The sequence below is a fragment of the Neopsephotus bourkii genome, unplaced genomic scaffold, assembly GCF_033783945.1.
Source record: "Neopsephotus bourkii isolate Nb327-2 ecotype Australia unplaced genomic scaffold, CSIRO-AGI_Nbou_v1 NB_324, whole genome shotgun sequence".
In the NCBI taxonomy this organism is placed as follows: domain Eukaryota; kingdom Metazoa; phylum Chordata; class Aves; order Psittaciformes; family Psittacidae; genus Neopsephotus; species Neopsephotus bourkii.
The window spans coordinates 89,424-116,323 of NW_026900832.1; the positions used below are offsets into that span (position 1 = coordinate 89,424).

A 26,900-nucleotide genomic window follows, 5' to 3' on the forward strand; every position below is an offset into this window, starting at 1 on the left:
AACCTACAGTTAGGCTTTTTAAAAATTATATTAGAAAATACTTTCCTCTAAAGCTTCAATGATCATTTCCTGAACTCTTTCTAGGACCTTGTTTAAACAACATCTTTCACGTTCTCTTATCCTTCCCAGTGGCATGTAATTACAAATAGCTTATACTTCAGATGGGCAGGCAAGGATGGAATTACAGCTTCATTCAATGCTTAGAGGGAGATTTTCCACAGGCTTAAACACAGCCAATCAATAGGGTGTTTCATGAGCATCAGCCTGTAACAATGCTGTGTAGTACCACGCTGCCGTAAGATACCACTGCTTCCAGTTATATAAACAAGGAGAGTACCTCTCTACCTTTATTACACAGGTTTTGCTTTTATGCAACTGCTGAGGCCCAACTAAACACTTTAAGGTGTGTAATTAAAGGAGAAATGAGAAGACAAAACACTGCTGTAAGCATTACTAAAGTCTCATGAACACCCCTGCATGTAGCTAATGCCAACACAGCGTTCCCTTCTCAGGGCTCCACTCTAACAACCGAAAGAGTCAGCTTGTTTTCACTCAAAGTCTTCAGAAATGAATTATACTGCCCATTCAGCTGGAAAAGAATAGGAAAAAAGAATTTTCCACTGGAAAAATCAAAAACCCCTCCATTTCAGTGCTTTAATCCAGTTTTACTTTTTCTAGACAAACACTGCCTATTTCACTGTGTTATCCTGCAATCGGTGCATTGGCATTCCAGTCTTGTGGAGTACCCTGGCATAAACCACAACAAATCTTTAAAACACTGAACAACATGAATGTAGAACTTTGCCTAAATGCATTGCAATGAGTTTAGTCTCAAATACACAAGACAGAGCTGTGGAATCATGCAAGGAATCCAAGCATCTCTTCAGAAATGCAGTCAATCCCTATAAAGGATAAGGCGATCTCTAGTTAAGCCTAAGCAAAGCAGTAATCTTGCATATGGGCTCTGCTGAACATTTGTGACAGTTTAATACCAGCCTAATTCATTCACTTACGTTTCTTCTGGCATCCAGAAGCCCATTTAATTCAGAATTGGTTTCTAATAGTGCATGAATTGGGAGCTGCCATACACCCACCCACCTCCTCCATTTGCACCTACAGACTTGAGAAGAAACAGCAGCAAACAGAACAGCATTTTAAACCTGACTGCACAACCAATTTCAAAAGATTACTTGTTTAATATTAATTCATGCTTAATAGTAAATAAGCTCAATGAATAAAAACGATCAAGGATCAAGGACTGTCATTTTACTGGAACAAAAACAAACTGATGAGAATAGTCAGGACACAGTTAAAAGTTAGTCTGAGTGCACAACTGTTGACACTTTCAGATTTTCTCCTGGTTGTGTAAGGTTCCCCTGTCCTTCTGCTGAAGGAAAATTGGATCTCAGCACTTGCTGTGGTGCTTGGGATTATTTCTTGTGCTTTTCACATCTTCCCTCCTTTCCATCTCCAAACTAGACATGCTTGAACGCTCCATCTCCATTTGTGTGACAGACTTAAATGTCACTGCACGTCTGCCCACAGAGAACCCCTGTCAAGGTCAATTACTGTTCCAGAAGTAGATTTTGCTGCTGCTAGGTTGCCCCGCGTCCTGCATTCCCACATTCCCCGTGCTAGAGAGGAATAAGGCAGGAACAGGTGACCAGAGCAGCAAAACCAGACACCAGAATAGGGATCCAGTCAGAGCCATGTATCATACAGCAGTAAGGTCACAAAGCACAGAGTATGAGAAAGTGAAGAACAACAAACTGGACCAAGAAGCTGCTGTGATTAAAGCAGCACTCAGTGTGTACCAACAGAGATAAGCTCATTTCCATGTCTACGTTCTAAACCCTGCTGTGCAGTTTATAACTGACCTACATAGATTTTGCTTTCTGCATGCAACTACATCTTTAAACATAACATTTAAAATCTGTATGAGTGGAGGGAGAAAAGTAAAGAAAAGCTTAGCAGAGCTTCCTTTTCCTTTGATGTCTAACTGATTTAACAGGAAAATAGGCAGACACTTTATTGTTATTATGTGCTACCAGTACTCTATTTTAAGAAGAACAAAAATGTAAGAGTTAAAGGAGAGGTAATTATGAAAGGTGGGAACTGGTAACTATTCTTAGGAACATTTTAACTCTGCATTTCAGGAGGTACAATTGAGTGCAGCAGTTCAGATCAACACAGAGGCAGCACCTCCAGCAAACAGTGTTTGAAAGCCTCATGCAGGTAACACGCAACTGATACACCAGGCTATTTACTGGCTTTAAATTAATAATTGTAATAAAGTTCTTCCAGCATGGTGAAGGACACCCTCAGTTTCCACTACCATTAGTGAGACAAGAGAACAGCAAGAACTCTGCAGAATCCACATCTTTTGGAAAAAGAAACTCTTTCCCAGTTCCATAAAGACATTAATGAACTGGATTCACTTTCTTTACAAGCAGAGGTTTCCACTTAGATGTTTCTGGTTGGAATTCCCCCATGTAGCCTACATTAACATTATCCTACTACAGAATCATAACTGAAGTTTGGAGTCTCAGGGCCTAACTAGGTCTGCAGGAATCCCATAACCAGTACATGTTATCAAGTAGTAACCTTTGGTACTGAAAAACCTCAGGAATGGGAAAGCACCAGCACAGGTTGTTAGATACCTGCTCCCTTCACCAAACAGAGCAATAGGATGCTTTCTCTATGCTCATAAATAGACTACTACAACTTCCAATGAACACTTTCAATAAAGTATTACTACTACTACTATTTGGCAAGTCAATAATCAAACACTTGGACATAAGGAAATTTGTTCAGAGAGTGAATATGAAATAGATCAACTCTGAAATACGCTGAACAAGCTGGAAAAAAAACTGATGGAAAAAAATGCTTATACTTCCCTCTTCACACACATGCCAGCACCTTTCACCTTAACACCACAAACCACAGGTATTTATGTGCCTGTACCTCCACCGGCCTTTTTTACTTACAGATCTCCCAGCATCAACACTATTATCATACTAACAATAATGGCTTAATGGGTGATATTGACTGAATTGCATTTCAGCCAGAAAACTGTCTGATGCTGCTCAGGCCTTTCTGTGCCTCTAAGTAACATTAACAACTAAAGCACTCTCTCTTTTGCCAGCAATAGTGCAGTGGTAACACTGCAGAAAAATAAACAAGCAGTGTTTAATGCAGACAGATTACAAAGGTGAGAGCAAACCTCTGAACGCAGCGGAAGTCAGAGCATTAGAAAGCCCCACTTGGACTTTTACATACACCTGAAGAAATGCAGTTTCTTGCAGTAAAGGTGGCTGATGGTCTTTAGAATAATTTAAATGGAAACTGGGACTTAAGAGTCATTTTGTGATGCATTTATCTAATAACAGCTCGTTGCTACAACAGAGGTAGAGGGGCAGAGGAAGAGGAAGACAGAAAGAAAACTGTGACAAAACTTCTCACTTCCCTCAAGGCCAGCAGCCAGGGTTTTCCTCTTTCACCCCCCCCCAAGAAAACTACAACAAGTAAGAATATCATGCCAGGACATTCCCATACGCAAACCAGGAATCCCCCCCTTTAATCCTATCAGTAGTAAGATAATAAAAAAGCTCTATTTTATTACCTGAAGACAAATGCAGAAGTACCATGCATGCTCAGCACATACAATTCATTTTGCTGAGTTTACTGAGGGGAATAATGGTAAGCTCATTTTCTATTTTATTTAATAAAAAAATCTCCAATTTGATAACCTAACAAGAAGCTTAGGTGTTACCAAGTACTGAATGAAGTTCAAGAGCAGGAGGCATTTGTAGCTGTTAGTATCCAGAAGCTGCTGTGACAATTTTGTTTCTATATTAATATTCCACAACAAAAACAAGGTAGTACGTGGCTGAGTATGACTGATGCTGATGAGTTTAGGGATAACTTGTCAATCACATAAAAGAAGCATAAGTGTGAACCTTATTTTATGCTCTTAATGTTGACAATGGTTGGGAAAAGCGTGACAATGTACCTAAGAAGTGCTTAGCTGCCACAATGACAAGCAACAGGACAAGCAGACAGAAGACAACACAGCCCCTTATACATCAGCACAAGCTAATGAAACAGAGCTTGCTACTCAAGACCAACTGTTCTGACTCTCCTCACCCATCAAAGCCCATAAACCAAAGGAAGAACATTCCCTCATGCAGAACTACAAACATCTGAAATTAAGAGGAGACGATCTTCCCAATCTTCCCAACTGTTATCTTCCGAGGGAAAGCTCTGCAGAGACGGTTAACTTTCTCCACGTTATACCATCATTTATCACTCATTCAATGAGCTCATCAGGTCCTTTCCATTTCCCTATGAATCAAACAGTCTCAAGATTCTGATGTAATAATAATTTAGGAAGACTATACTGCAGAACAGATGTTCCACTCTATATTAACTGTCTTCTCACTTGACTACATGGCATTCTTGGAAATCCAGCAACAGAAAGATAAATGCTGAAGATGAGTCAGGAGCTCACACATTGACTCACCACTATTGTGAATGAGCCACACAATTAAGAATAGCCTAAAAATTATCTTAGGTCATGTTTTGCTATGATACATATGGATGGTTTGAGGATGCTTGTGGATAAATACAGTGCCATTAAGCACCTAGGCAGGAGGATCTCCCCAGTTCATCACTCCTACAGGTGACCTGCAACGCTTCAGAGTTCGATCACTTTTTATGTACATACAGACTGAGGAAGATTCCCCTCCTGCTTCAATTATTTTTGCTCAACTACAGCTTTCTTGCTCTTTTTAAATTCACTTTTTTCTTTCTCATCAGAAATAGTATCTCTGACCCATTTTTTAGAAAGACTTAAGCAGGACTTGCATCCCACCATCTGCTCTCACAGTTCCTTGCATAACCAGTACATGCAAACAGAATCCTTCCTTCCTCCTTTCCCCTCCTCCTCCAGCCACTACATCATTGTGTTGGGTAAAGCTGCTCCATTGCTCTTGCCAAAATTGGTGCCCTGCTGCCTCCCTCAGCTTGGGAAAGGAACTAAAACATGGCAAGGAAGTAATTCAATAATTAGCATCACTTATAATACAATTCTGTTTATTTTGGAGGGAAAAGACCCACAGTCCAACTACCTGAAAAGGAGAAAAGCTAAATAACCAAGTAAGATTTTTGAGGATTACAGTTGAACTTAAAATGTGGATACACTTTTAAATGTATTTATCCAGATCTTGTGATAATGCATCACTACAATGTCACCACTTCAGAGGCAAAGCCATGTGTGTGTTATGGGATACAAAGTGCTTCCTGAGAAAGCGTGAAAGAGAAACTTCATACTTAATTACGTAGCTAATGAAACCAGGCTGATTCCTGGCTCAACTTTAAGAGCTCGCACCAAAAAATTAAGTCTAGTTAAAAGTCTATACCCCCTTTCAAAAGGAGGAAGAATTACAACCTCTACTAAAGTTCCTGAACTCACCAGCATGAGTTTTGATGACCGATCTGTCTTGCTTAATGTCAGATTTTTTAGTTATTAGACCAATCCAGCGTCCCACGAGATCTCTTTCTGCAGCTGCAGAATCTGCTACTTCAGGCTGCTCATCTACAAGGAAAATGAGGTAGCTTTGAACATACATTGTAAAGAAAACAGGACTGCAGAAAAAGAAAAGTGGGAGGCAAATAATCCTCCACTTTAATGAGATAGATTTCCCTGGTGAGGGAACGGGAACTCCAAGCCACAGGACTATACAGGCAAGATCAGTGATCCTGGGGTGCTGAGAAAGCTGCTGTCACATGAAGTATTTCTTATCACCCCACTGAATGACAATATATGATACACTGAGAAAAACAGAGGCTACTGCTTAGAGCTTGTGACACAGACACTTTACCTGTAATGCCAACTTAACCTCAATCTACCTCCTCCCACATTCAGCCCATTACTTATTTTCAGCCCTGCACAGGCTCCTCCTGTGCAAGTACTCTTGGAAGTGCAGGTCAACTGTTTTGAGGAATGAATCCAGGTGAAAAATAACATGAGACAGGGAAAATAAAGAATCTCTGTCAGCTCCCTGTTCTCCAGCTTGTTCCAGTACAACTCCAGTTCCACAGAAACTGAAGAAATAGCAAAGATGTGAAACAGAATGGCTGGGAAAAGACTCAAGGGGTCTGAAAAGTCACCACCACGTCAGCAAGATGCACATGGCATGGTCCCAGTTCAAACTACTGAGCACACTATGGAAGTGCTTGACTTCTCCATTTTCAGGGTTTTCATCTCAAATTTAGTGGGCTTATACAAGGAAATAATGTGTCCATGACAGGTTTTCTGTAGCTTTTATTATTTATACATGCTGTTCGCAACAAGATATATTGCAGAAAGCATTCCATTTCCAAAAATATTCTCCTGGAATGATTCCCTAGTTTCTCATTTAACTGGTAGTATTCAGAAGACTCCATAATTTTACGAAGCATTAACCTTGTAAAGATAAAAAGTGGTAACTCTTATTAAAAAAGCTCTCTACACACACAGCTTGTACTCCTTGATGCCAGAAATAAGGATTTCTGTGTTAGACATGAAATAATTTAAAATAACATGTTACAACTCCAGAAAAAAAAGGATCATTAAAACACTTGTAAACCTTGGTTATTAAAACCTATTTGTAAACCCCAAAAATCTTAAGCAAAACTGTTAAATCTCTTAGACCCTTCAGTTACATCAATGTAACATGAACTGACACTAAGGTAATGATCATTTCTATTCAGATTTCTGAAGCTCTGATACCTAAATCTATACCCTGTGCTACACTATACATGGTTTATATTCATGTATGCACATCTGACGACAAATTCTCCCCACATTGTTGGGATTTCACACCTAAACCATATTTGAGAAGTACTCCTAATGATAATGGTGCAGTTATTACTGCAGAGTGAAAAAAGGCCACCCAAGTCAAATGTTGGATGGATGAGGGATATCTCTACTGGACTTGTGTACAGTTTTTACATTTTTTACTGATATGAATCTCAAGAGAGGTCTCAAGCATGGCAAGCTCTACATACCTGAATGGTTTCAGCCTGCCAACTATGACATGCTTTCCAACACACCTGACACAGCAGAGCCCTCCAAATCCTCTGTGGAACAATACGATTCAGGTGGGTCACTTTCTCTCTGCCAGTGGGCTTCCTCCTCCTCACTGAAGGACTCAAAGGTATCTTCTGAGTACTGCAAACCAGAGCTGCTATGGCTCCAGCTCAGTTCCATCTGTTGCTTTTTGTAGTCACCAGAGCTATCTGCTGGGGCAGTCAGCATGGTGCAGCACTGGAAATAAAACAGCATGTAGTAGGTTGTTATACAGGAGTGAGTGGGTTGCTTAAGGCACTGGGGAACATATGGACGGCTGTTAGAGCTCAGCCCACACCCAATTTAGCTGCCCCAACAGGTGAGTGAAATCTCTACTTCATCAGCACACAGGGTCAACACCCTTCAAAACATTACTGCTCATGGGAGTAGTGCGCAGTAAGATGTGCTGGGTAAGCACCCAGTAACAATTACCACTAAACACCAGCAACCAATTCTGAGCAGCATTCCTTTCTAATCTGTAGTGAATTACAGCAACATTTGGATACATTCATTCATTAAAGCAAAAAGTAATTGAAAAAAACTGTATTTTTTGCCTTTAGATAAGCCTCTCACCACTCAAAAAGCAAAACTTCTTGTTCTGCTTCAATTAGTCTAGAAAATTAAAAAGAAAACATAACAAGCACCAGCCAGTTGATGTTCTCAGATTAGTCACACCCCAGTGTGAAAAAGAGAAATAAAGTTCTCCAGATTCAAGCTCCAACAATAAAGCAAACCTCAGACACCTGTCATGTAACAGGCTGACTTTCAAGCTTTGCTCTTATTTACTTTACCTTTTTCTATTAGAAAGATGAAATACCCCTTCTTCCTTTGAATTTAAGGACCTAAATAACTTTATCCAGAATAATTCTGCTCCTATTTCTTACCTACTCTCATAAAGTAAGGCAAGTAAATGTCCAGAGGTTTCCTTTTTCGATTTGACAGTCCCCAGAATTAAAGAGTTGGTCTGATCTTCCATTAAATATTAATCAACACTAAGTGCACTTGCAGCCCAGAAAGCCAAACATATCCTGGGCTGTATCAAAAGGAGTGTGACCAGCAGGTCGAAGGAGGTGATTCCCTTCTCCAGGCTGAACCAACCCTATCACGGGTATAAACTTTCCAAAACTATTAAACACTTACTTTAGCTGACAAATTCGCTTTAGAAAACCCTGCCAGGACCCAGACCCTTAGCCTCTCACCACACGGCTAGCTCAGACAACAGGCCTTCCTGAAACCCCCCGGGGACGACCCCCAGCACCTCCATTCGCCCTGCTGGGATGGCTTTGCTGCCCAGGCCGGTAACGTGTCACACAACGGGGACCCCATCTGTGCCTGCCCCCCCTCCGCCTCCCCTTGACACCGGCACCTTCCCCTCCGGCCTCACACGGGCTCCACACGCCCTCCTCTCCTCACACCGCCGCCATGGACGGAGCTCCTTACCCGGGCCCACCCACACACACGGTACCGGCAGCCCCCGGGCGCTGCCAGCAGCGGCGGAGCGGCGCTGACTGAGGCGGCCCCAGCGCGGGGTGAGGCCGCCGAACCCCCGAAGCCCTCCGCTGTGCGCTTACAACAGCGGCAATGGCGGCTCCCACCCCACGGCTCCGCCCCGGCGAGCAGCCGGGCTGAGGGAAGGGCCTTGAGGGCAGCGGGTGGGGCCGGCGCGGTGAGGGCGGGGCCGCCACCTCCCTCCTGTGAGCCCCTGAGGAGGGCAGGGCCTGAGGGGGTACGTGGTTAAAAGGGGTCATGCTGCTATGTACTTGATATAGAAACACAGAATAGTTAGGGTTGGAAAGGACCTTAAGATCATCAAGTTCCAATGCCCTGCTATGGGCAGGGACACCTCGCACTAAACCAGGGCACCCAAGGCTCTGTCCAACCTGGCCTTGAGCACCACCAGGGATGGAGCATTCACAACCTCCCTGGGCAACCCATTCCAGTGCCTCACCACCCTCACAGTAAAGAACTTCTTCCTTAGATCCAATCTAAACTTCCCCTGTTTAAGTTTTAACCCATTACCCCTTGTCCTGTCACTACAGTCCCTAATGAAGAGTCCCTCCCCAGCATCCCTATATGCCCCCTTCAGATACTGGAAGGCTGCTATGAGGTCTCCACGCAGCCTTCTCTTCTCCAGGCTGAACAGCCCCAACTTTCTCAGCCTATCTCCATACAGGAGGTGCTCCAGCCCCTGATCATCCTCGTGGCCTCCTCTGGACTTGTTCCAACAGTTCCATGTCCTTTTTATGTTGAGGACACCAGAACTGCACACAATGCTCCAGGTGAGGTCTCACGAGAGCAGAGTAGAGGGGCAGGATCACCTCCTTCGACCTGCTGGTCACGCTCCTTTTGATGCAGCCCAGGATACGGTTGCTTTCTGGGCTGCAAGCGCACACTGAACCCGGCTCATGTTCATTTTCTCATCGACCAACACCCCCAAGTCCTTCTCCGCAGGGCTGCTCTGAATCTCTTCTCTGCCCAGCCTGTACCTGTGTATCTTTTATGTTGGAAGCACGGTCAGATGCAGCCAGGACAGGCCAGGGGCCAGTGTGGGTAATGCAAAGCCCTGCGTTGTCTTAGGGTGCTTGTTGTAGCATGGCCGCTGCCTTGAGTGCGGGCCCGATGTGGAAATAAGGTACAAGAGGTTTGTCTTTCAAGGTGTGAAATCTAGCTGTACCTTGAGGTGCGGTTTTAATAGGTTACCTCGTAATAAAAGCAGCTCTTCTCTACGCTGTGGTGTTGGTTTGATGCTGCTGGTTCAGGTTAGCTGTAACACCACCTTTTTTCTTACAGTGAAATCATTCTTTTCATCAAGAAAAGCTTATTCTTCAGTTCTAGGATGCACAGTGTGCTGCCTGGCATGCAACCTGTTGCCTGTCAGTTGCAGAGGCGCTTTATCCTCATAAGCACCTCGTGCTGCATTTGGACTCACTTCCCAAGGTCTCAGTTTGGCTGGGGTCTTCAGGACCCTTTTCTCGGGTGTGATTGAACACAGCACATAGTGTTAGCAGCTCAAGTGATCTCTTCCCTCTTGAGAGGACTCTGCGCTGCAACTAAACCTGTAACATAAAGAAAGCCTGGCCAGCATAATGAGGTAGATCCACAGTATTGCAGAGGAGCAGATAAATACATTGGTACAGAGGAGTGTAAAGCAAAGTGGAACAAACAGGTCAGATTCAGTTGTTCCCTGCTTTCTGCAGAGCAGACTGTGTGGTGCTGGCCCTTTTCATTTCATCTAGCTTGCTACAAGAAATTAAAGTCATTCTGTAGCTTGCTACAGAAATTAAAGTCATTTACACATGCTAACCACTTCTGTTACGTTTTCCATCCATACAAATTATGGTGGTGATCAGGGATGTGTGCAACTGCAAATGGAAGGGGCAATTACCCATGCTGCAGGAAGTGGGAGTCAGCTGAATAGCAATGAGACCCAGGCTGTCAACATGATGGAGGGAGGAAAATTAAATTAAGAAAGTGGATGCCATTTAGATCAGCAAACTCTGCATTGTGTACTAAACCTCTCCAGCCCGAAGAATCACCTTTCATTGATTGCTCTGTGTTGTGTGTTCCTTCCTAGGAAAGCAATGTTGTGAACAAGCTAGCAAGCACCCAAGCTGGGTAAGATCAGTGTCAAGAAGAATCTCAGAGGCAGGCTGACAATTTTCATGTTCTGGGTTATAAATGATGGTGAAATACGGTTGGGAGAAACATCAGCTTTTATTTAAAGTTCTAATCAAGGTAGTAATACAGAGTAACTGAGATCCTCGCAGTTTCCACTAAATACCTCCCTGGCAGCTTGATGCTCTCCTTTGTTTTTATGGATATTAGATTATTACTGACCTGGTTGGTCTTTGAATTTTTTTCCTAGAGGTTAAAGGTTTTGTAGTTTCATGTGGTCCTTTTTAAAATTCATAATTTCAGAGCATGGAAAATGCATTGTTCTATCAAGTTCATTTCTCTGACATTTATTCAGTGGAGGATGTGATCCTAATATTAAAAGCTTTTGATTTGAAGCCCAGGGTACAGCTAATTCTTTTCATTGGTCTGCCTTAAACCATCATTTCATTATGGTGGTTCCCCATGCTGGTGGATAGGAAATTAATATGTTGAACAGCATAATTATTTGAACCAGTATTTGTTTTTAAAGGATTTGTGGGTGATAACAGATGGTTCAACCCAGTTGTGTCAAAAGGCATTAAGATTTCTGTCTGGTAATGTCATGGAGTTGGTCCTGTATAAAGCCATAAATAACACTATGTGAGAAGCAGCAACAGGCTTTTACTTCAAGTCATCTCTTTATCATATAATACATTAAATTTAAACACAATTGTTGAATTCCTTTGTGTGGGTAAACTCTTTTTGATGTCTCCTTCTATTAAAGTTGTAATATCCCTTTTAACCAGAGGGCCGCATAAGAACTCGTATTTGCTAGGTATGTTTCTCAAATAATCATAATCTCATGAATGCTGCCAGCAGAACTAATTGGACTGACACAATGAGGTTCAGGAGCCAGCTGGAGGACTATGGCGTGAGGCCACTGGAATTCAGTGTATTCTGATGGTGGAGAAAATGAATGTGACTCATTAGATTGTCATTAGATGCTCATAAGCATTATTCTATATGGAAAGGCAGGTGGCTTGAGGTGGGTTGTTTTGAACTCTGGAAATATGAAGGACAAATGCAAGAACTCATACAATAGAGGTTTTCTTTATCAGTGCTTCATTGAAAGTACCAGCAAGTAGCACCTCAGAGCCATGAATTATTGCTGTGAGAGGATAGTTTGGAAACATTACAAAGGAAACACTCGAGGGCATTCAGCATCTCAGGAAGTTGTTCAGGGCTTGCCAGATTTAAGATGGTCATTTCAGTTTCCATTAATTCACATCTCTGATTAGGAAATGGATTTATCTTTGCTTCTAGTTGCTGGAGACTGGCTGGTGTCCATGGCAGGACAGAAGTGTGCATACAGATTAAATGTTGAAAGGGTCCACTGATTTTCAGCAAGGAAAAATGCAGACCTGTACTTGTAGATATCTGTTGTTAATTATGTTTTGGTTAGTAGCAGGAAACCACAATTAGCTGCATTTTCACAAGGCTCCAAGGTGGAGAAAAGAGGACTAGAAATCCTTTGTGGGAAAAAGGTAAACTGTCTCTTACTGTGTTGCCCTATGTCTCAGTAGCATCTCTGCAGGCAGGTACACTTTCACCTTGGTCAGGCTTGGTAACCACCCTTGGGAGAAATATCCAGTGAAGATCCTGGTTGTGAAGACTGTAACAAGTGTCTTTTTATACCAATCTTTGTGTTGCTCCTGTGGGTTACTGGAGAGCATTGTACACCTTCCCCAGTGTAACCTGAGGAGAGGGTGTCCTTAGGATGAAGCAAAGCAGAAATCACCGCTTGTGGTTGTAAGGGCACCACAGCTGCATTTCCAAGGCTGGTGATGACCTCAGTGCGCAGGCTGGATTAGCGTAACTATGCTCTGCCTTCCTGATTTTGCTTTGGGCTTTCAGCTGGATGAATATTCTTGCTTGCTGTGGGTCCTGACATGGTGGTAAATAGCAAACATCTACCTTGACATGTTTGGGTGTGTTTCAGTACAAACTGTAGATGTAGATTGCAGATATCGTTGTGAGTCCTTTCCAAGTTGGGTACTTGTGCGTTATTCCTCAGTGCTTCTGAGTAGTAATGCATTCCCATAGATAGGCACGTTGTTTGGGGTTTTTTTCCTGCACATAACATTAATTCACATGAAAAAAGAAAACTTAGAAACCCATAGAGTAAATGTTCAATATTTTCTTCATTTTTTTCTCTCCTTTTACTATTTTTGCTTAACGATTACCCTGTGGACTATCCGGATGAATTCCCAGTGAGTTGCCGTGGGAAGAGCTTTCAAAGGGAAAGGCAAAGTCAGATACTTTCAACAGATCGATATTAGACTTATTAATCATTTTCCTTCAGTAATAGGTTTGCTCTTTTGGGAATTTGCTTCAGACTGATGAGTTGTTTTGACAGTTCAGAAAACGCCTTAATTTAGAAATTGCAGCTTTTCTTGTTGCTGCTCTGTTTAACCCATCATAGATCCATCTGTTGTAAACACACAGTATTTATTCATTCCTTAGCTAGTTTCTGTGATATCAATTTTGTGGTATTGAAGTGTCCTACACATGCTGTAAGTCATATTAGCAAGGCTCTTTTTGCTCTTCTAATTCTTTATTGGTGGAATACCATTTCTACTGCAGAAGGTGAACTAGTTTGTTCAGAGGACACTGCTTTGAGGTCTTTATAATCTCCTCTGAAGGCAGGCTTAATTCTGAGGAATCTTGTCCTGGAAGAAGGAACATCAGTGTTGTTCTGAGCATTTCCTCACTGGTGAGGAGGTGAGTTGTTTCAGGTGGTTGTGTTTTTGAAGGAAGAACTTCTAACTTCATTTTCTGGCAGTGTTTGATAACGCAGAAAGTGGACACAAATCTGAAGTTTGGCAACCAGTTTGGGCCACTTCCTGTCTGTGTGTGTGTGGAGATAACGTTAGTCTAAGAGAGATCTTCTCAATAAATACAGCCTCTATAATCTTAGATAGTGATTTGCATTGTATTGGTGAAGCTCTCAGATTCTTAACAGTAGTTCACTTGGAGCATGGCTGCTGTTCCCAGCTCCTGTGGGACAGATAGCTAGAGGTAATCACACAAACCACTTGGTGCTTTGTGGAATGTTCCCCTAAACTGTGTGTTGAATAATGCTGCAGCTATTAAGGAAATGTATACTTTCCTTCTGTGTGTGCTGCTTATAAAGAAAACACAACTGCGGAACTGTTAACTCTGAAGTCCCATTAACAGAATGGACTCATGTAGGTAAATTTTGGTGGCCTTGTTTTTGGTCTGCAATTATTCCAGGCTGCTAAGGGTTCATATGAAGCATATCAGCATGCATGTGCCTAAAATATCCTTAAAAAACAACTAAGTATACAAATGGGAACACATTCTGCACTGACTCATCATACAATTTTGAAGAACATTCAAAACATCAATTACTCTCAAAAGAGATGTAAAATAAGTATTAGTGCTGCCACACTATAGGTAGGAAATCAAAGGCATGAAGAGTAGATGACTCCTTGAAGGTCAGACAGAATGACAGCAGAGATTCCTGGATTCTAATCATGGCACTTCTTGCTGTGATAAAATGCATCATCTTATCATGATGATTTTCTTTATTATCCTTTGATAATGCAAAGTTGTCTACTTGGTTATGTTGCCATTTAGAGTGAATCATCATATCATGACATTCTTAAATAAGTACAAGATCAGAACTTTCAAAGTCCTGTGTTTTTTCCCCAAGTTTAATAAGCAAACTGATGGGTATTTATGAAATAGTTATGCATCTTTTGAGTTGCTGAGCCACCTACAGAGGGAGAAGATAGACAGTAGGAAGCTGACATTGACTTTGGCAGACAGGCTAAATGCTGACATGCACAGGGGACTTACAGTGCTTGTGTATGAAAGAGGATTTTCAGTGTGAAGTATCTCGCAAGTACTGTCAAATGCAGTTAATGTCTCGTTATGTGAACTAGATTTATTCTCTCTCTATTTTAGAAGCATCAACATAGGCAGACTTAATCCATTACATGTGGTATCACAGTGATCTTTGCTGGTGGAGTTGGGGATGGGGAGCTCCTGATAATAGAAAAGAAAGGGAAAAGCAAAAATAGTGTCTTTAGTTTTGATGCAGACATCTGAAGGCCCTGTGTCCACTTGGGATAGTGCAGAAAGATGAGTCCGATTCCTTTTGACTCCATAGGTGTGCATGAGCCAGACTGCCATATCTGCATGCTCCCAGCCTTCCTTTCTGTGAGAGCTGCTGGCCCAGATCTAGTGATCACAAGTGCCCATGAACCTTCCTGAGATTCTGAGCTTCCGAGCTTCCTTCAGGTAGCTTGAGAATCAGAAATACACTAAAGCAATGGACTTGGCTCAGCCCTATATGTGCTCCTGAGGAAATCATTCTCCCCCATGCCAGTAGAGCAAGTCTCCAGCAGAAAATGAGCTTGATGATCTGATTGTAATTAGTTTCTTGATTTAATGGCGGTAATATTACTTTCACAATGGTTGTCATTGCACCAGCTAGCAGGAATAATAGAATTGGTTCCCTTAAAGGCCCCTTTATGATGCATCCTCTGTTGAATCTTAAGCAAGAACAAGAAGCCTGTGGTTGTTCCAAAATGACAAGATTTCTGTGGTTAAAAGTGTCAGGCTATCCTGCCTGAGACTGGTGTCTGGGAATTGCTAATATAAGAAAATGAACACTCATAAAGTTAAAATATAGTTTGAATTGATTCCGTTTCATTCTGAGATTGTGGGGTTTTTTTGCTGCTGATTTAAACACCTGGAAGTTAAAGTCCTCATAAAACTGGAAGCAGGGAAACAAAATCTTTAAAGAAATTAAACAGCATGGGATGGGATGTGTTTACACCAGTATAAAACCAGAATGACTCCACAGGAGATAATTAAAAGCAACTGAAACAAATGGACTGATCTTAATACCCTAATGGGCAAAGTGTCATTAAAGTATCATTCTGTTTTGGTTACCTCAACTCCATATGCTTTCCAAAACTACACTTAAGCTGGAGAGCTATGAAAACTTGTAGCCTTCGTTAGCTTCCTTTTAAACTTGCAATAATTTAGCTCTCCACAGCTAGATGAGAATTGGATTAAGTGTCTTCACATTGCAGTGTGTTTTGAACTGTGGACTTGAGAGCCTGGCAAACTTTGCTTGGAAGTCCATCCTGCTCACAAATGGATCTCCTGAGTCATAACCTTCTGTTCAAAGAGTGTGGGGCTGCCTGGCAGGCCTGTGGCTCAGGTTAGGTGCATGGAAAGGAAGTCAAGGTTTGTCAAGTCTGAAGAGGTATGGTATAGAAGGGTTTAACTTGATTTGTTCATTGTTCCTCTCATCTGCACAATCCATAGATGGATTCAGCAGTGAAAAGTTATCTACCCAGAAGAACCAAGGCTTTGGCTTGTCTGTCAGCTCCCTGTCAAGCTTTGTTCCCTTAAGAACATGTCTACATCCACCCTTCCTTTATCCTCATAAAGTGGAATTTTCCATTATTATTCCTTGCTTCTATTTACCTTTATAAATTCCTTAAACTAAGGAAGACTTACAGCTATGAGGGCTTGAGCTTTCAATTTCTTCATTGCTAGAACACCTGCTGACTCCTGTAATAGCTCAGCTTAAAAGATTCTGATGTGTTCTTCCTGAATTGTGAAGAGTCAAGTACATTTATAGTGCTCTTTCAGTTATAAATAATAATAATATAGACTCTGCTGCATCCTTATTTATGTATTAAGCTGTGTGTATGTATGCAGCCCTTGGGAATTGTTTATGAAATAAGGGCCACATTGATCCAATATTGTATTTTTGTGTTTATCATTAAATATTTAAAGCAAAATAAGCATAAAAATGGATGGAAGATGCATTTTGAATGGAGATTGTGATGAAAATATGGAACAGGGAAAAGTGTTACACTGGAATGTGCTGCTGGTTTCAATCAACAGATGAAGTGTAAAGATGTATTTCTGTTCTATCAGAAGCCTGTACCCAAATGTTCTGAAAGATTGACAAATTCTGAATGTGTTTAGATAATGTATGGCCATAGAGACACAGACTTTGTAAGAGTGAAGAGGTTTTCTGTTTGCAATGCTCTGTTATAACCAGCTGAAGCATCTCTAACAATGCATTACTCTACAGTGCAGATCAACAAAGAACAAATCATTGTCAGAGCAGAGCCGCAGATATTAAAGCTATAATTCAGCCCCAAAGTTGACAGAGGAAAATGTGGCAATGACACTGTGGCACCATCAGCCTGTAACAGAAACTGTTGCTTGTGTGTAAATGTACTCTGTCTGAATACAATTGCTTGTCCTTACAACAGGGTCTTGCTGTCATTTTGGTCCTTTCCAGCATCAGGGAATGTTAAACACAAGAGCAGGCTTGAATCTAAAACCAAAAGACATCTAGATAAGGTGACCTTGATCTAGGCTGACAGAATTCAGGAGTTACAGAAGCTTTATTAAAAACTTAAAAGCTAGGCTTTATTCCGTAAACTTGAGCCATCAACTTTATTCTTTTCTCTCCCAAGTAAATGAGACCTGTTAGCCAGGGAAACTAAGAGCATCATGTGGAGCAACACGTATTAGATGTGTGACTGCATCCTGCTTGGAGCAGCAATGCTGAGCAATGGAATTGTTCAGTGACATGAAGCGAGGAGCACAGTATCCCTGTGCCTTCTGCCCTTTCCCTTCCACCCACCTTTCCATATGTCAGAGGTCTTTGTCATCTACTCTGAATCAAACTTTTCCCTAAAGCACCAAGTAACCTTCCTCTGACCGAAGTTGCCACTGGCAACAGTAGCCTCTACAAACACACAGCAGTGAACGATATTTGCTATACTTCTCCCAAAGAAACTTTGTCTTCCAGAAGGAACTGAAGCACAAGCAGTGCTGTCAGCCATGTGAAACCCAGCCTACCTCTGCTTCCTTTATGGATGTATCATGCTGTGAGGGTTCTGCTCAGCTGCCTGAAAACATTCAGCAAGAGCAGCCTCAACATTTGGTTTCTCTCTCTGATTCATTTAAGAAGAAACCCACCTTGTCTCCCTCAGCTGCTCTTTGGATGATGATGATGACGGTGAGCAGGCATAAGGTGCTCCAAGCATTGTAGTTGTGATGACGTATGGGGAACTGAGTTAGAGTTAAGGATTACTTCTATCCATTTTATCCATTACTTCTACCTATAAGAATGGGAAGGTTTTTATTATGTTAGTTGTGTTTGCCACAAACAAAGGATTCTCTGCTCACTGTGATAAACGTGAAGCAATCTTAAATAATGGACTGAACTTGAATTTTGGAGGGGAAGAATCCACTTTAATTGTTCAGGCATTAGAGAGACACAAAGGTTGCTATTCGTTACTGCAGTTGGGTTTCACAGCACATAAATGCTTTGTTTGGTTGGGATTTTTCATCCTGATGATACAAGCTTCCTTTTTAAGCAAAATTTCTCTCTAACCCTCTCCCCTGGGGAGATTTCAGCTTCTTGCCTAGTTGATGATGTGAAGATGTTTGCTTTTATAAACAGATGACTAAGGTGGCTGGATGTTGTATTGAGATTTAGTAGTTGTTATTAGGGCTTGTGTTCCTGCAGACCCGGGATGGGAATGTTAATCACTGCAAGGCAGAGTTATGAGCTTCTGATACAATAACAAGTATTTGCACTTACGTGGGCAGGAGCCTCCTGAGAGATCTAAAATTCATCTCAGCCTGTTGGTAAACATGCTTTCCAGGTCGCACCTTGCCTCTCAGGATCCGTCTCTGCAGGAACTTGGGTGCTTTAACATCACCTTGCTGGTCCCAGGAGAGCTGATGTTTGTGCAGAGATGAGGGGGGATCTGTGGAACCTTTTCAGGCCCTGCTCTCCAGGTTTCAGGAATAATGTGATCTTTGGGATGAAGTTTTTCCAGGCAAGCTTTCTTGTTTTCTCCTCCTCTCGTCACTCACATGACATAATGGCTGGAACAGGACTTCTGCTGGACAGAGGTGGCAAGATCAGGTCCTGTACATCTTGGTCTTGTCATTATGCTGTGACATAAAGCAGCTCTTCCTGTGAGGTCTGAACAAGTTAATTACTTGATGGTAAAGAGTTAGTGTACAAATGCTGTGTGTACACACACAAGGATGTGCTGCTCAGGGTAGTAGGTAAGGAGGGGGAGCTCACAGCTGTGCTGTTCCCTATTTTGCCTTCTCTCCAGGGCTGTCCCTGCTCATCATGTCATTATTCTGATAGCAGAGCTTGTGACTGCTGGGCCATATGCTTCTTGCATGCAAGCTGTGGTAGGTTTCTTCCTGTTCCCTTTCTGTTCACTGTAACATGGCTTTTTTCTTCTGGTGTATAGAAGGATGCTCTAAGTGTTAGATTACACCTGAGCAAAATTATAACTGTTGAAAAAGCACTGAAGAGAATGTCTGTCCCCACATGTGCAGTTAACACCTCTAGAGGTCAAGAAGGTAAGAAACACCCTTGTCCTTAATAAAAGTCCTGACCATTTTCTTTGCATAGCAGCAGTAAAAGTGGCGACCACTCCCTGATGACCAGTGGCAAGAGAGACCTGCAGCTCTGTTCCTTACGTCTGCGAAGGAGCAGTGAGCACTGTGAATTCTTTAGGTTGGAAGCTCTTTAACTGGGAGGTGTAGAATTCTATTAGCATTTTAGATGAACTCTGGGGCTCTTACAGATTTGCATTCCTACATGCACACACTGGCACAGAAATGCTAAAGTATCTTCTATTTTCAGCAGCAGAGAGCTAACCTCTGGTAAGCAAAGCACTAGGGAACAGAGGCACTGCTTGGAATAGATTAACTCCCAGCCACAGAGAAACACCATTTGGATTTTTCTTGCAGGAGGAACTATGCTCTGGTTCTTCAAACCCCAGAGCATGAACAAAACTTAAATTATTAAGGCAAATAGCTTAGGGAGTTTCAAATAAGGATTAGACAATTACATGAGTAAGAAAAGGTAGGCTAAAAAGTGCTGTTAAGTTGGCTGCATCTAATTAGGAATTCATCACCGGGATACAGGTAAGATCCCCAAAGCATTACCACCAGGGAGGAGGTGTCTGCATGAGCAGTGCTCTCTCTCGGAGCAGTGACTTTGGGTGCATTTCTAGGTTACTAACTAGAGACAATTTAAAGAGACCTTGTTTTTCAGGAGATGGTGGTTTTGCTGTTTCTGACACTCAGATTCCTACATTATGTGAAGAGAGGACTCCTAAAATAGCTAAATGCTTTTGAATACCTGTTTCCTATGAGACAAGAAGCAAATTGTTAATCCCCTGGGACTGATCTGAGCTCAGAATAGATTGTTCTTGTTCTTATGTTTCAAATTCTGCCTAATATATATAGTACTAATTCCCTAACAGCAAAAGGGAAAGGGAACCTGGAGCCCTTTAGGCAGCATTGTGCAAGTGTTACACACTACAAAACCTGGAGGAAGAGTTTCACCTTTATCTCTAGGCTTACCCCAAGTGCCTCACGTAGTGAAATAGCAAGCTACTCTTCTGAAGTGGGCAGAGGGAATGCAGATCTCTGGGGCCTACTCGTGGTGGGAGCTTAACTTGCATATCTTGGCTCACCTTCCAGAGGTTTCTGTGTCTTTGCAGTGACTGGAGAGAGAGCAAAGCAGGCTGAATGACTAACTGTAGCTGTAGTCCACCAGTGCAGAGGTTCTGTTGCCTTATGCCCTTCTCTCATGCCTAACTGCTTCTCCCAGATCTGCTCTGTCTCTTAATTGTGCCAGTCCAGCTCTTTTTTGGGACCATGCTGGAATACATCTCAGAGTCTTTTAAGGATGTTACCCAAACATGCCTCGGTTCACATGGGTCTGTTTTCCTCTTCGAAGTGAGAGCTTATATTGAAACAAATATGTAGCTTTCTGGCCATTCCACAGATGTCCTCTGAAACTACTCAGATCCTTAGCAGGCAAAAATGGCCTTCTGCTTCCTAAAATGGGGATACCCGCCCAATAAATAGGGGATACATTTCCATTAGCTTATGTCAATACAGGACTCCTGATGCATAGATGAGCAGTTTTGATGCTTTCCAGTAGAAAGCAGCAATGCACATATCCACTGCAGTGAGGATGAAGCTGTTCCCTCTGTGTCTTGTGAAATTACAGTTACTGAGAGGATAAACCCAGAAGAATGGCTTTAGATGAGTCTTTATCTAAACTATCAACCAAGAGTTTCTCTCTCACTCTGTCTCTCATTTCATAGACCATTGATCAATATTCCCATGCAACCATCTTTTAATGGCAAAGGAAGATTTCCTCCTTGGCAAGAGGAAAATAAATGAAAAGCTTATTTGCTGGGACAGATCATCTGGAGCAGGGAAATCAGTTGGGATTGTTTATTCCACAGAAGAAGCAGGGGCACAATGAGAAAGTATTGCTTCTAACCCAGGAGGCAGATCACACCTTATTTGGCAAAACCCTTCATACACACAGGACCTCTGCTTATATTCGTGGTTGTGATAAAGTAATAAATGTGTTTTCCTTCATAGCAAACAACTCTGTTGTTATCACCTGGAGAAGCCTCTGTGTAACTGAGGGTTGCTGGTATCTTTGATCCTGAATTCTACTGTGATTGAAACACAGTCATCATGTGTGATTTAGCTCTGCATAATAGATGCCAAGTATCGAATGGATCAGTGCATCCTTGAGCAGTGAGAGTGCCTGTGGCAGGGACTGATGGAATTTGCCCTTCCCTTTAAAAGCTGTCCAGCACTCCCCATCACAAGCTGTTAAATGTTCCCAAAGAATGCTGCTCACCTGGCTGCACAGAACATCTCTGTTCTATTTACTGGAGGACTCTGATGCGTACACCATTTCCTGCTCTCTCACCTTCCTTTGCATCATTGCAGTTGAATTTATCTTCAGGTACAACATGAATTTGATAGCGAGAGAATGGGAATGAAATACACAGAGAAATTAAAACCGTTTAACCAAGTTAAATGAAAATTGTTCCTAAAACCATCCCCAAGGCACAAAATGTGCCTGCTTTTATCTACAGATATTATTTTTTAAGACAAAGGAATAAATGTGGCAGCTCATTTTTATATCTGAGAGGTAAGGAGGTTTCCCTGGAAATAACATGAGTTATTCTAAATCAGGATGTCTTTTCTTCGCCGTTTGTCTCCAAGGCCCTGGAATGACAGGATCACAGCAGCAGGAGATGGAGAGATTTTGCAATACTTTTCTTCATGATTAGGCCAAGAGCTTATGCAAAGAGCATTCTTCCAGGGGAAATAAGTATGTGGTTTTTACATCAAAGTCAGCTCAAGATCTGTACTGAAATGGGAAATTCGAAATCAGGAGATGAAGGAACAGAGAGGAAAAACCCAGCAACTTACAAAGGTGAGCTGATTGCTGGAGAGACTGGCACAGCACAGTCTATAACTTGACTGCTGTACTGTTTCCTACTTAAGTGCCACTTCCTAATCTTCCCCATTACCTTTTGAATCCATTGATCAAGTCATGGGTATGTGATACAGGAGCTGAAACCTCAAAGACTTGAAGTTCCTACAAGATTCATGAAAACCCATAGTCAAGTGGAAGAGACAAACCCTGTTAATACTCCCATGGAGAGGGTGTTTTTAGGACTCCCCCAGTGTGACCTACTGCAGAGCCTTGGGAGAGCATCACTTGTTTGTCACCTTACCAGGCATCAGAGCCCATAGACATGAGGCAGTTCCAGAGGAGGCCAAGCTTCAGTAGTTCCTGCTGCTACAGAACCACTTTTAGGTGGGTTTGTTACACTGAAAGGCAAACCATTATGTTTTTCACATATACACATGGCCACAAACTTGCATCCTTAATGGCTTGTGTGAAGAAGCCAAACAAAAACTGCATTAAAATGAGATCCCTATGAGAAGTGGGATAACGTTGTGGCCCCTGTGCCCAGTTTTAGTGAGCAGAACCCAGATGGACTTTTGCAGAGGGGGGTCCTCTGACATTAAATGTAGTGCAGAAAACCCCCACATGTGCAGGGTACATTGCAAGTTGAATTCTGCATCATGGATTCTGCTGAGGGCAGAACTGAATTCCAATATCTCCAACTCCCAAAATTCATTTGGCTCAGTTATCCTTTTGCCTAAAGACCCAGAGAAACCAAGAAATTCAGCTGCAATCCATGAAGTAATAAAGGGACATACATCTCTTCTCCTGTCTGCTTTAATGCCAGACTTCCTGGCATTCCTGCATTATTCAGAATCCTGATGCTGAGTGTCTTAGCAAGCAATTCCATTCCCTTATGGAAACTCGGTAAGAAAATACCCTGTGCAGCTGTTCCAGAGCTTGATGTGTTCTTAGAAGTCATTTTACTGGTACAGAGTATGCATTTGTCAGTACAACTGCATCTGTAGTAGGAGCATGTTGTCAGTTCAGAGCAGCAGTATGCCTGTATTTGGGAAATGTTGCTGGAGCTGAGTGCCCACAGGCCAGGACCTGGTCTTGTGCAGTGCCAGTTATCATGACATCCAGAGCCAGGATCAGCTTTCTCAGGCTCTGACAGAGTAAACTGGAATAAAGTGAAATGATGGACAGGATTCTGAACTTCAGCTTCACCAAACCCATTTTCACCTTGTTCTTCCCAAGTTTTCCCTAGCAAATTCCCAAAAGGACTGGCCAAATGTACTGTATTTTAATCTGTGCACACACAAGTCTCGTACTGGGCCGTGTCCTTCATTCATTTGTAAAAGCTTTTCATTTGTCTGGGTGCTCTGAACAGGAAGGAATTGAAATAACCAGCAGTTGAAACAGGAGTTAACCACAAACACCAACGTGCTGGGGTTTGCTTCTTGTCATAACCCAGTATCAGGGGGCAGGTATTGCTCCCTGGCATGACATACCTCTCCTGGGCCCCATCCATCTGTCCCTGTTTCTGATAAACAGGAGATGGCAGTCCCATGATAGAAGAACTACATGGAAAGCTTTCCCCCATAAAATAGCGACTGTTAAGGGCTGAGAGAAAAACCAACATTATTCCATACAAATAATTCCAGCAAAATCCATGCACAAAGCAATATGAAAGCATGCAGGCAGCTGGTGTGCAGGCCGCCATATCCAGCTCCATGCCACGTTTCCTGGGGAAGGAAAACCATTCCCAGTTTCATCGCCTAAGCAGCCACTGCCTGGTTTCCCAGCTGTCAGGAGACATGTATGATTGGCTGCTGTGCTCCCATCATACATCAGCACCTCCTACAGTGCTCCTGCTCAGCAGAGCTTATTTAGTTTAAAAACCAAGCAGAAAGGATAGCGCCAAGAGTGCTTGGTTACAGCTGCAGCCCCCACAGGTCCTGGAGGGAATGAGGGACCACAGAAGGATTTTCTCCTGGAAACAAGAGACTGCAGCCTCTTCCTCTCCTCCACATCAGTGGGGTTTGGTGCAGCAGCACATCCACTCTCGTAACAGATGCTATGGCAGTGGCTGTGCAGACACATGTACCCACCCAGCTGGGATTTGTCCATCCCTCCATGCCCCAGTATGTGTCAAAACCCTCCAGTCTCATTTTGCTCCATGAACCTCCTTTGCCCTTATGCACCTTTATCAAGACACTGGGATTGCGGCAGGCACTTCCCAGCATGTGGGGATTTGCTTAGGCACTGCCTTGCAAACTGTGGTAACATCCAGTACACCATCAAGTGGTGATGTAAAAACAACAAATAAAAGCTTCAAAGCAGTAGAAGTACAAACCATTTTCCACTGCAACTTTGACCTTACATTGTAACTACCTCCACTTTGGTGTAGGAAGGACCTAAGGAAACAGTATAACTTCTGTATGAGGAATGCAGCTCCTTGCTTTGAGATCCCACAGAAACCTGTAACTTTGATGGGCTTTTACATGCTTGTAATTGTTGGTCCATTTGCCAGAATACCTGGCACTGAAGAATAGCAAATCAGTGTAGCTGTGCTTGAAGGGGATTCCTGTTTCGGTCCACAGTTGAATTGGCTTGATTGGAATGATTATCCTTGGCATAAACATGAAAACCCACCCCATACAGCAGCCATAAAAGTCACCTCTGGGTTTACATCTAAAACCTTGCAGCTCTGCTGATAAAAGCAAGTCTGTCACTTAATGCAGGGCAAATATCCATCATTATTCTGAGCCAAAGAAATCCATTCTACTGCTAATACCAATAGTGGAATCATCTAAGCTGCTGGAATCTTTTCACAGTTCTGCCAGTACAGTGTGCCTTGGAAAAGGGAAATACCTTCAACAACAACTCTGTAGCTTAGTTTCCTCCAAGGAAAGCTGGAGATACCTGTTCAGAAAGGGGGTTGCTTTTATTCAGTACTTGACAAATCATGATTTATAGCATGAGAAGTAAAAGCTCTTTCAGTTGCTTTGGGTTTATTTTCTAGTGGCACAGAGGGGATTGATCAATGTCGTGCATTGATTGAGTGAATAAAAAGGAGTAAAACGGAATATTGTGGAGCCAAGGTATTAACACAACATAGGAACCTGCTGTGCTTTAAACTAGTTTGGTTCAATCTGTCCCAAAAGTCTTGGCTAAATCCATTTTGGTTTATCTCCGCTCAATTAGGACCAGATTGAAGCTGAAGAAAATCCCACCCACTGTTCAAGCCAAGACAACCCCATGCACACACAAACCGGTAAAAACCCACATGAACACAGACCCTCAGGCCTTATAAGCAGCATTTGAGGGCTGAAGCTATCATCTTCACCTTTGCAGTTCTTAATTCTTCTTTCTCCCCAAATCCAGAAGGAATACACCAGAAACAATGTAGCTCACCTGTGTCATTACTAAGGATTAAGGAGCAAAGAGTATAAATCATTTCTTAATGAGAAACTGAGGGGAATAGGGTGGGGGCATCATTAGGCAAACAAAGCAAAGGACCCAGCACAATAGATGCTAAGTAGCCCATTAGTCTCTGCTAAGTGCTGCTGCTTGAGCTTACAGCAGGAAAAGCAGTTTAGGAAAGAAAAAAAAGGGATTTAGCATGAACATATCCTTTCTATCTAAAGATGTGCTAAACTCTGTAGCAAGGCCTCTCAAATTAGTAAAGGGATAGAATTTACATAGAAAATACTCCGTGTTTTTGCCTTAGTCCCCACAAGAGTTGATCTGCTTTTAATGCAGATGCTCCCTGAGCCCGGGGTAATCCCAGTTTACAATGGGCTTGATGGGAGATGTTAAGCATATGGTTCTTTGAAAAACCTCTCTCCAGCCCATGGAGTGCAACAAATCAGTTAGCTCTTATTTTCTCTTGCACTGTTAAAAACAGTATCGAGCCCTTGACATATTTGACCCGGCTTTGCTGCCGCAGACATTTGTTAAAACTAATTTAACTATGTAGAAAATGCTGTGGCAGGGATGCAGAAAATCCCTTTCCCAATTATAGCCTTGCCGTGAGTGTCTGCTCAGTTTTTTGTCTGCCCCTTTGCCTCCTTTTTGTAACTGCTGTCTCAGCTCTCCAATTGTGGAATAGAGGAAGGTGAGGAAAAGGAGGGTATGGTGGCTCCAAGCAGCCACTAGTCCCACCAGAGAGCAACTAAGGCAGCGTTCCCAAACCCATTTAGCTTTGCTGTTCTGCTCTGATCAACTGTTTCTCCTTTTAATTCTTCAGAGTTACATGTGAGCCTCTTGACCCTTCTCTGGTTGATGGTATCAGGAAGGTTATTCCTCGGCTTTCTTATTTAATTTAAATCTTCATCCTGAAGCTGCCTCCTGGGGAGTTTCAATTGAAGCTGACAGGAGCTCTGTACATCCTGCAGAGTGAGCTTCGGTCTACTGTCAGGTCACATACTACTTTACCTTTCTACTTCAGAACATCCACAGTAGAGAATAGTCATGTCTTAGTAAAGGAAGGACTAGCTGATAAAACCACCTGGTCTCCGTTTATAATGTCTACTAAGCATAAAATAGATTTTCCCAACAGCACAAATGTGATGGGAGTTGGTCTCTGTTTCCCAGAACATCATTTTCGTCATTTGTCTCTGAACTGACGCTAGCTTTCATCATTATCTAGTATCAAAATGAGACATTTAACCACATTACAAACTCCATTCAACTACAGATTTTTCTAAGCCACCTGCAAACAACAGTTACTTTGTAAAGAGGAAACCAGTTTTGAGTGCTACCCGCATTCTTAAGTTTAAAGCCTAACTTTAAAACTAGCATCCCAGCTGCTGTGCTGTGCATCGGCGCAGTTACCAATAGATCCCAGTT

The 26,900-nt window shown here is 42.4% G+C and overlaps 1 protein-coding gene across 5 annotated transcripts in view; it reads right to left on the bottom strand.

Moving 5' to 3' along the window:
* The window catches only part of CUNH8orf48 (chromosome unknown C8orf48 homolog), a 59,005-nt gene extending 50,419 nt beyond the window's left edge, over nucleotides 1–8,586 (bottom strand). For all 5 annotated transcript variants that reach the window (XR_009724640.1, XM_061347760.1, XM_061347761.1 and 2 more), the window contains exons 1-3: nucleotides 8,478–8,586; nucleotides 7,096–7,309; nucleotides 5,474–5,596 (exon numbers count right to left, since the gene is read on the bottom strand). Coding sequence is in view for 4 of the 5 variants with exons in the window: in XM_061347760.1 (XP_061203744.1) it covers nucleotides 5,474–5,596; nucleotides 7,096–7,300 (328 nt within the window). In the remaining variant the exon portion in view is untranslated. The remainder of the gene's footprint in view (nucleotides 1–5,473; nucleotides 5,597–7,095; nucleotides 7,310–8,477) is intronic.
* Nucleotides 8,587–26,900: the final 18,314 nt, after the last annotated feature.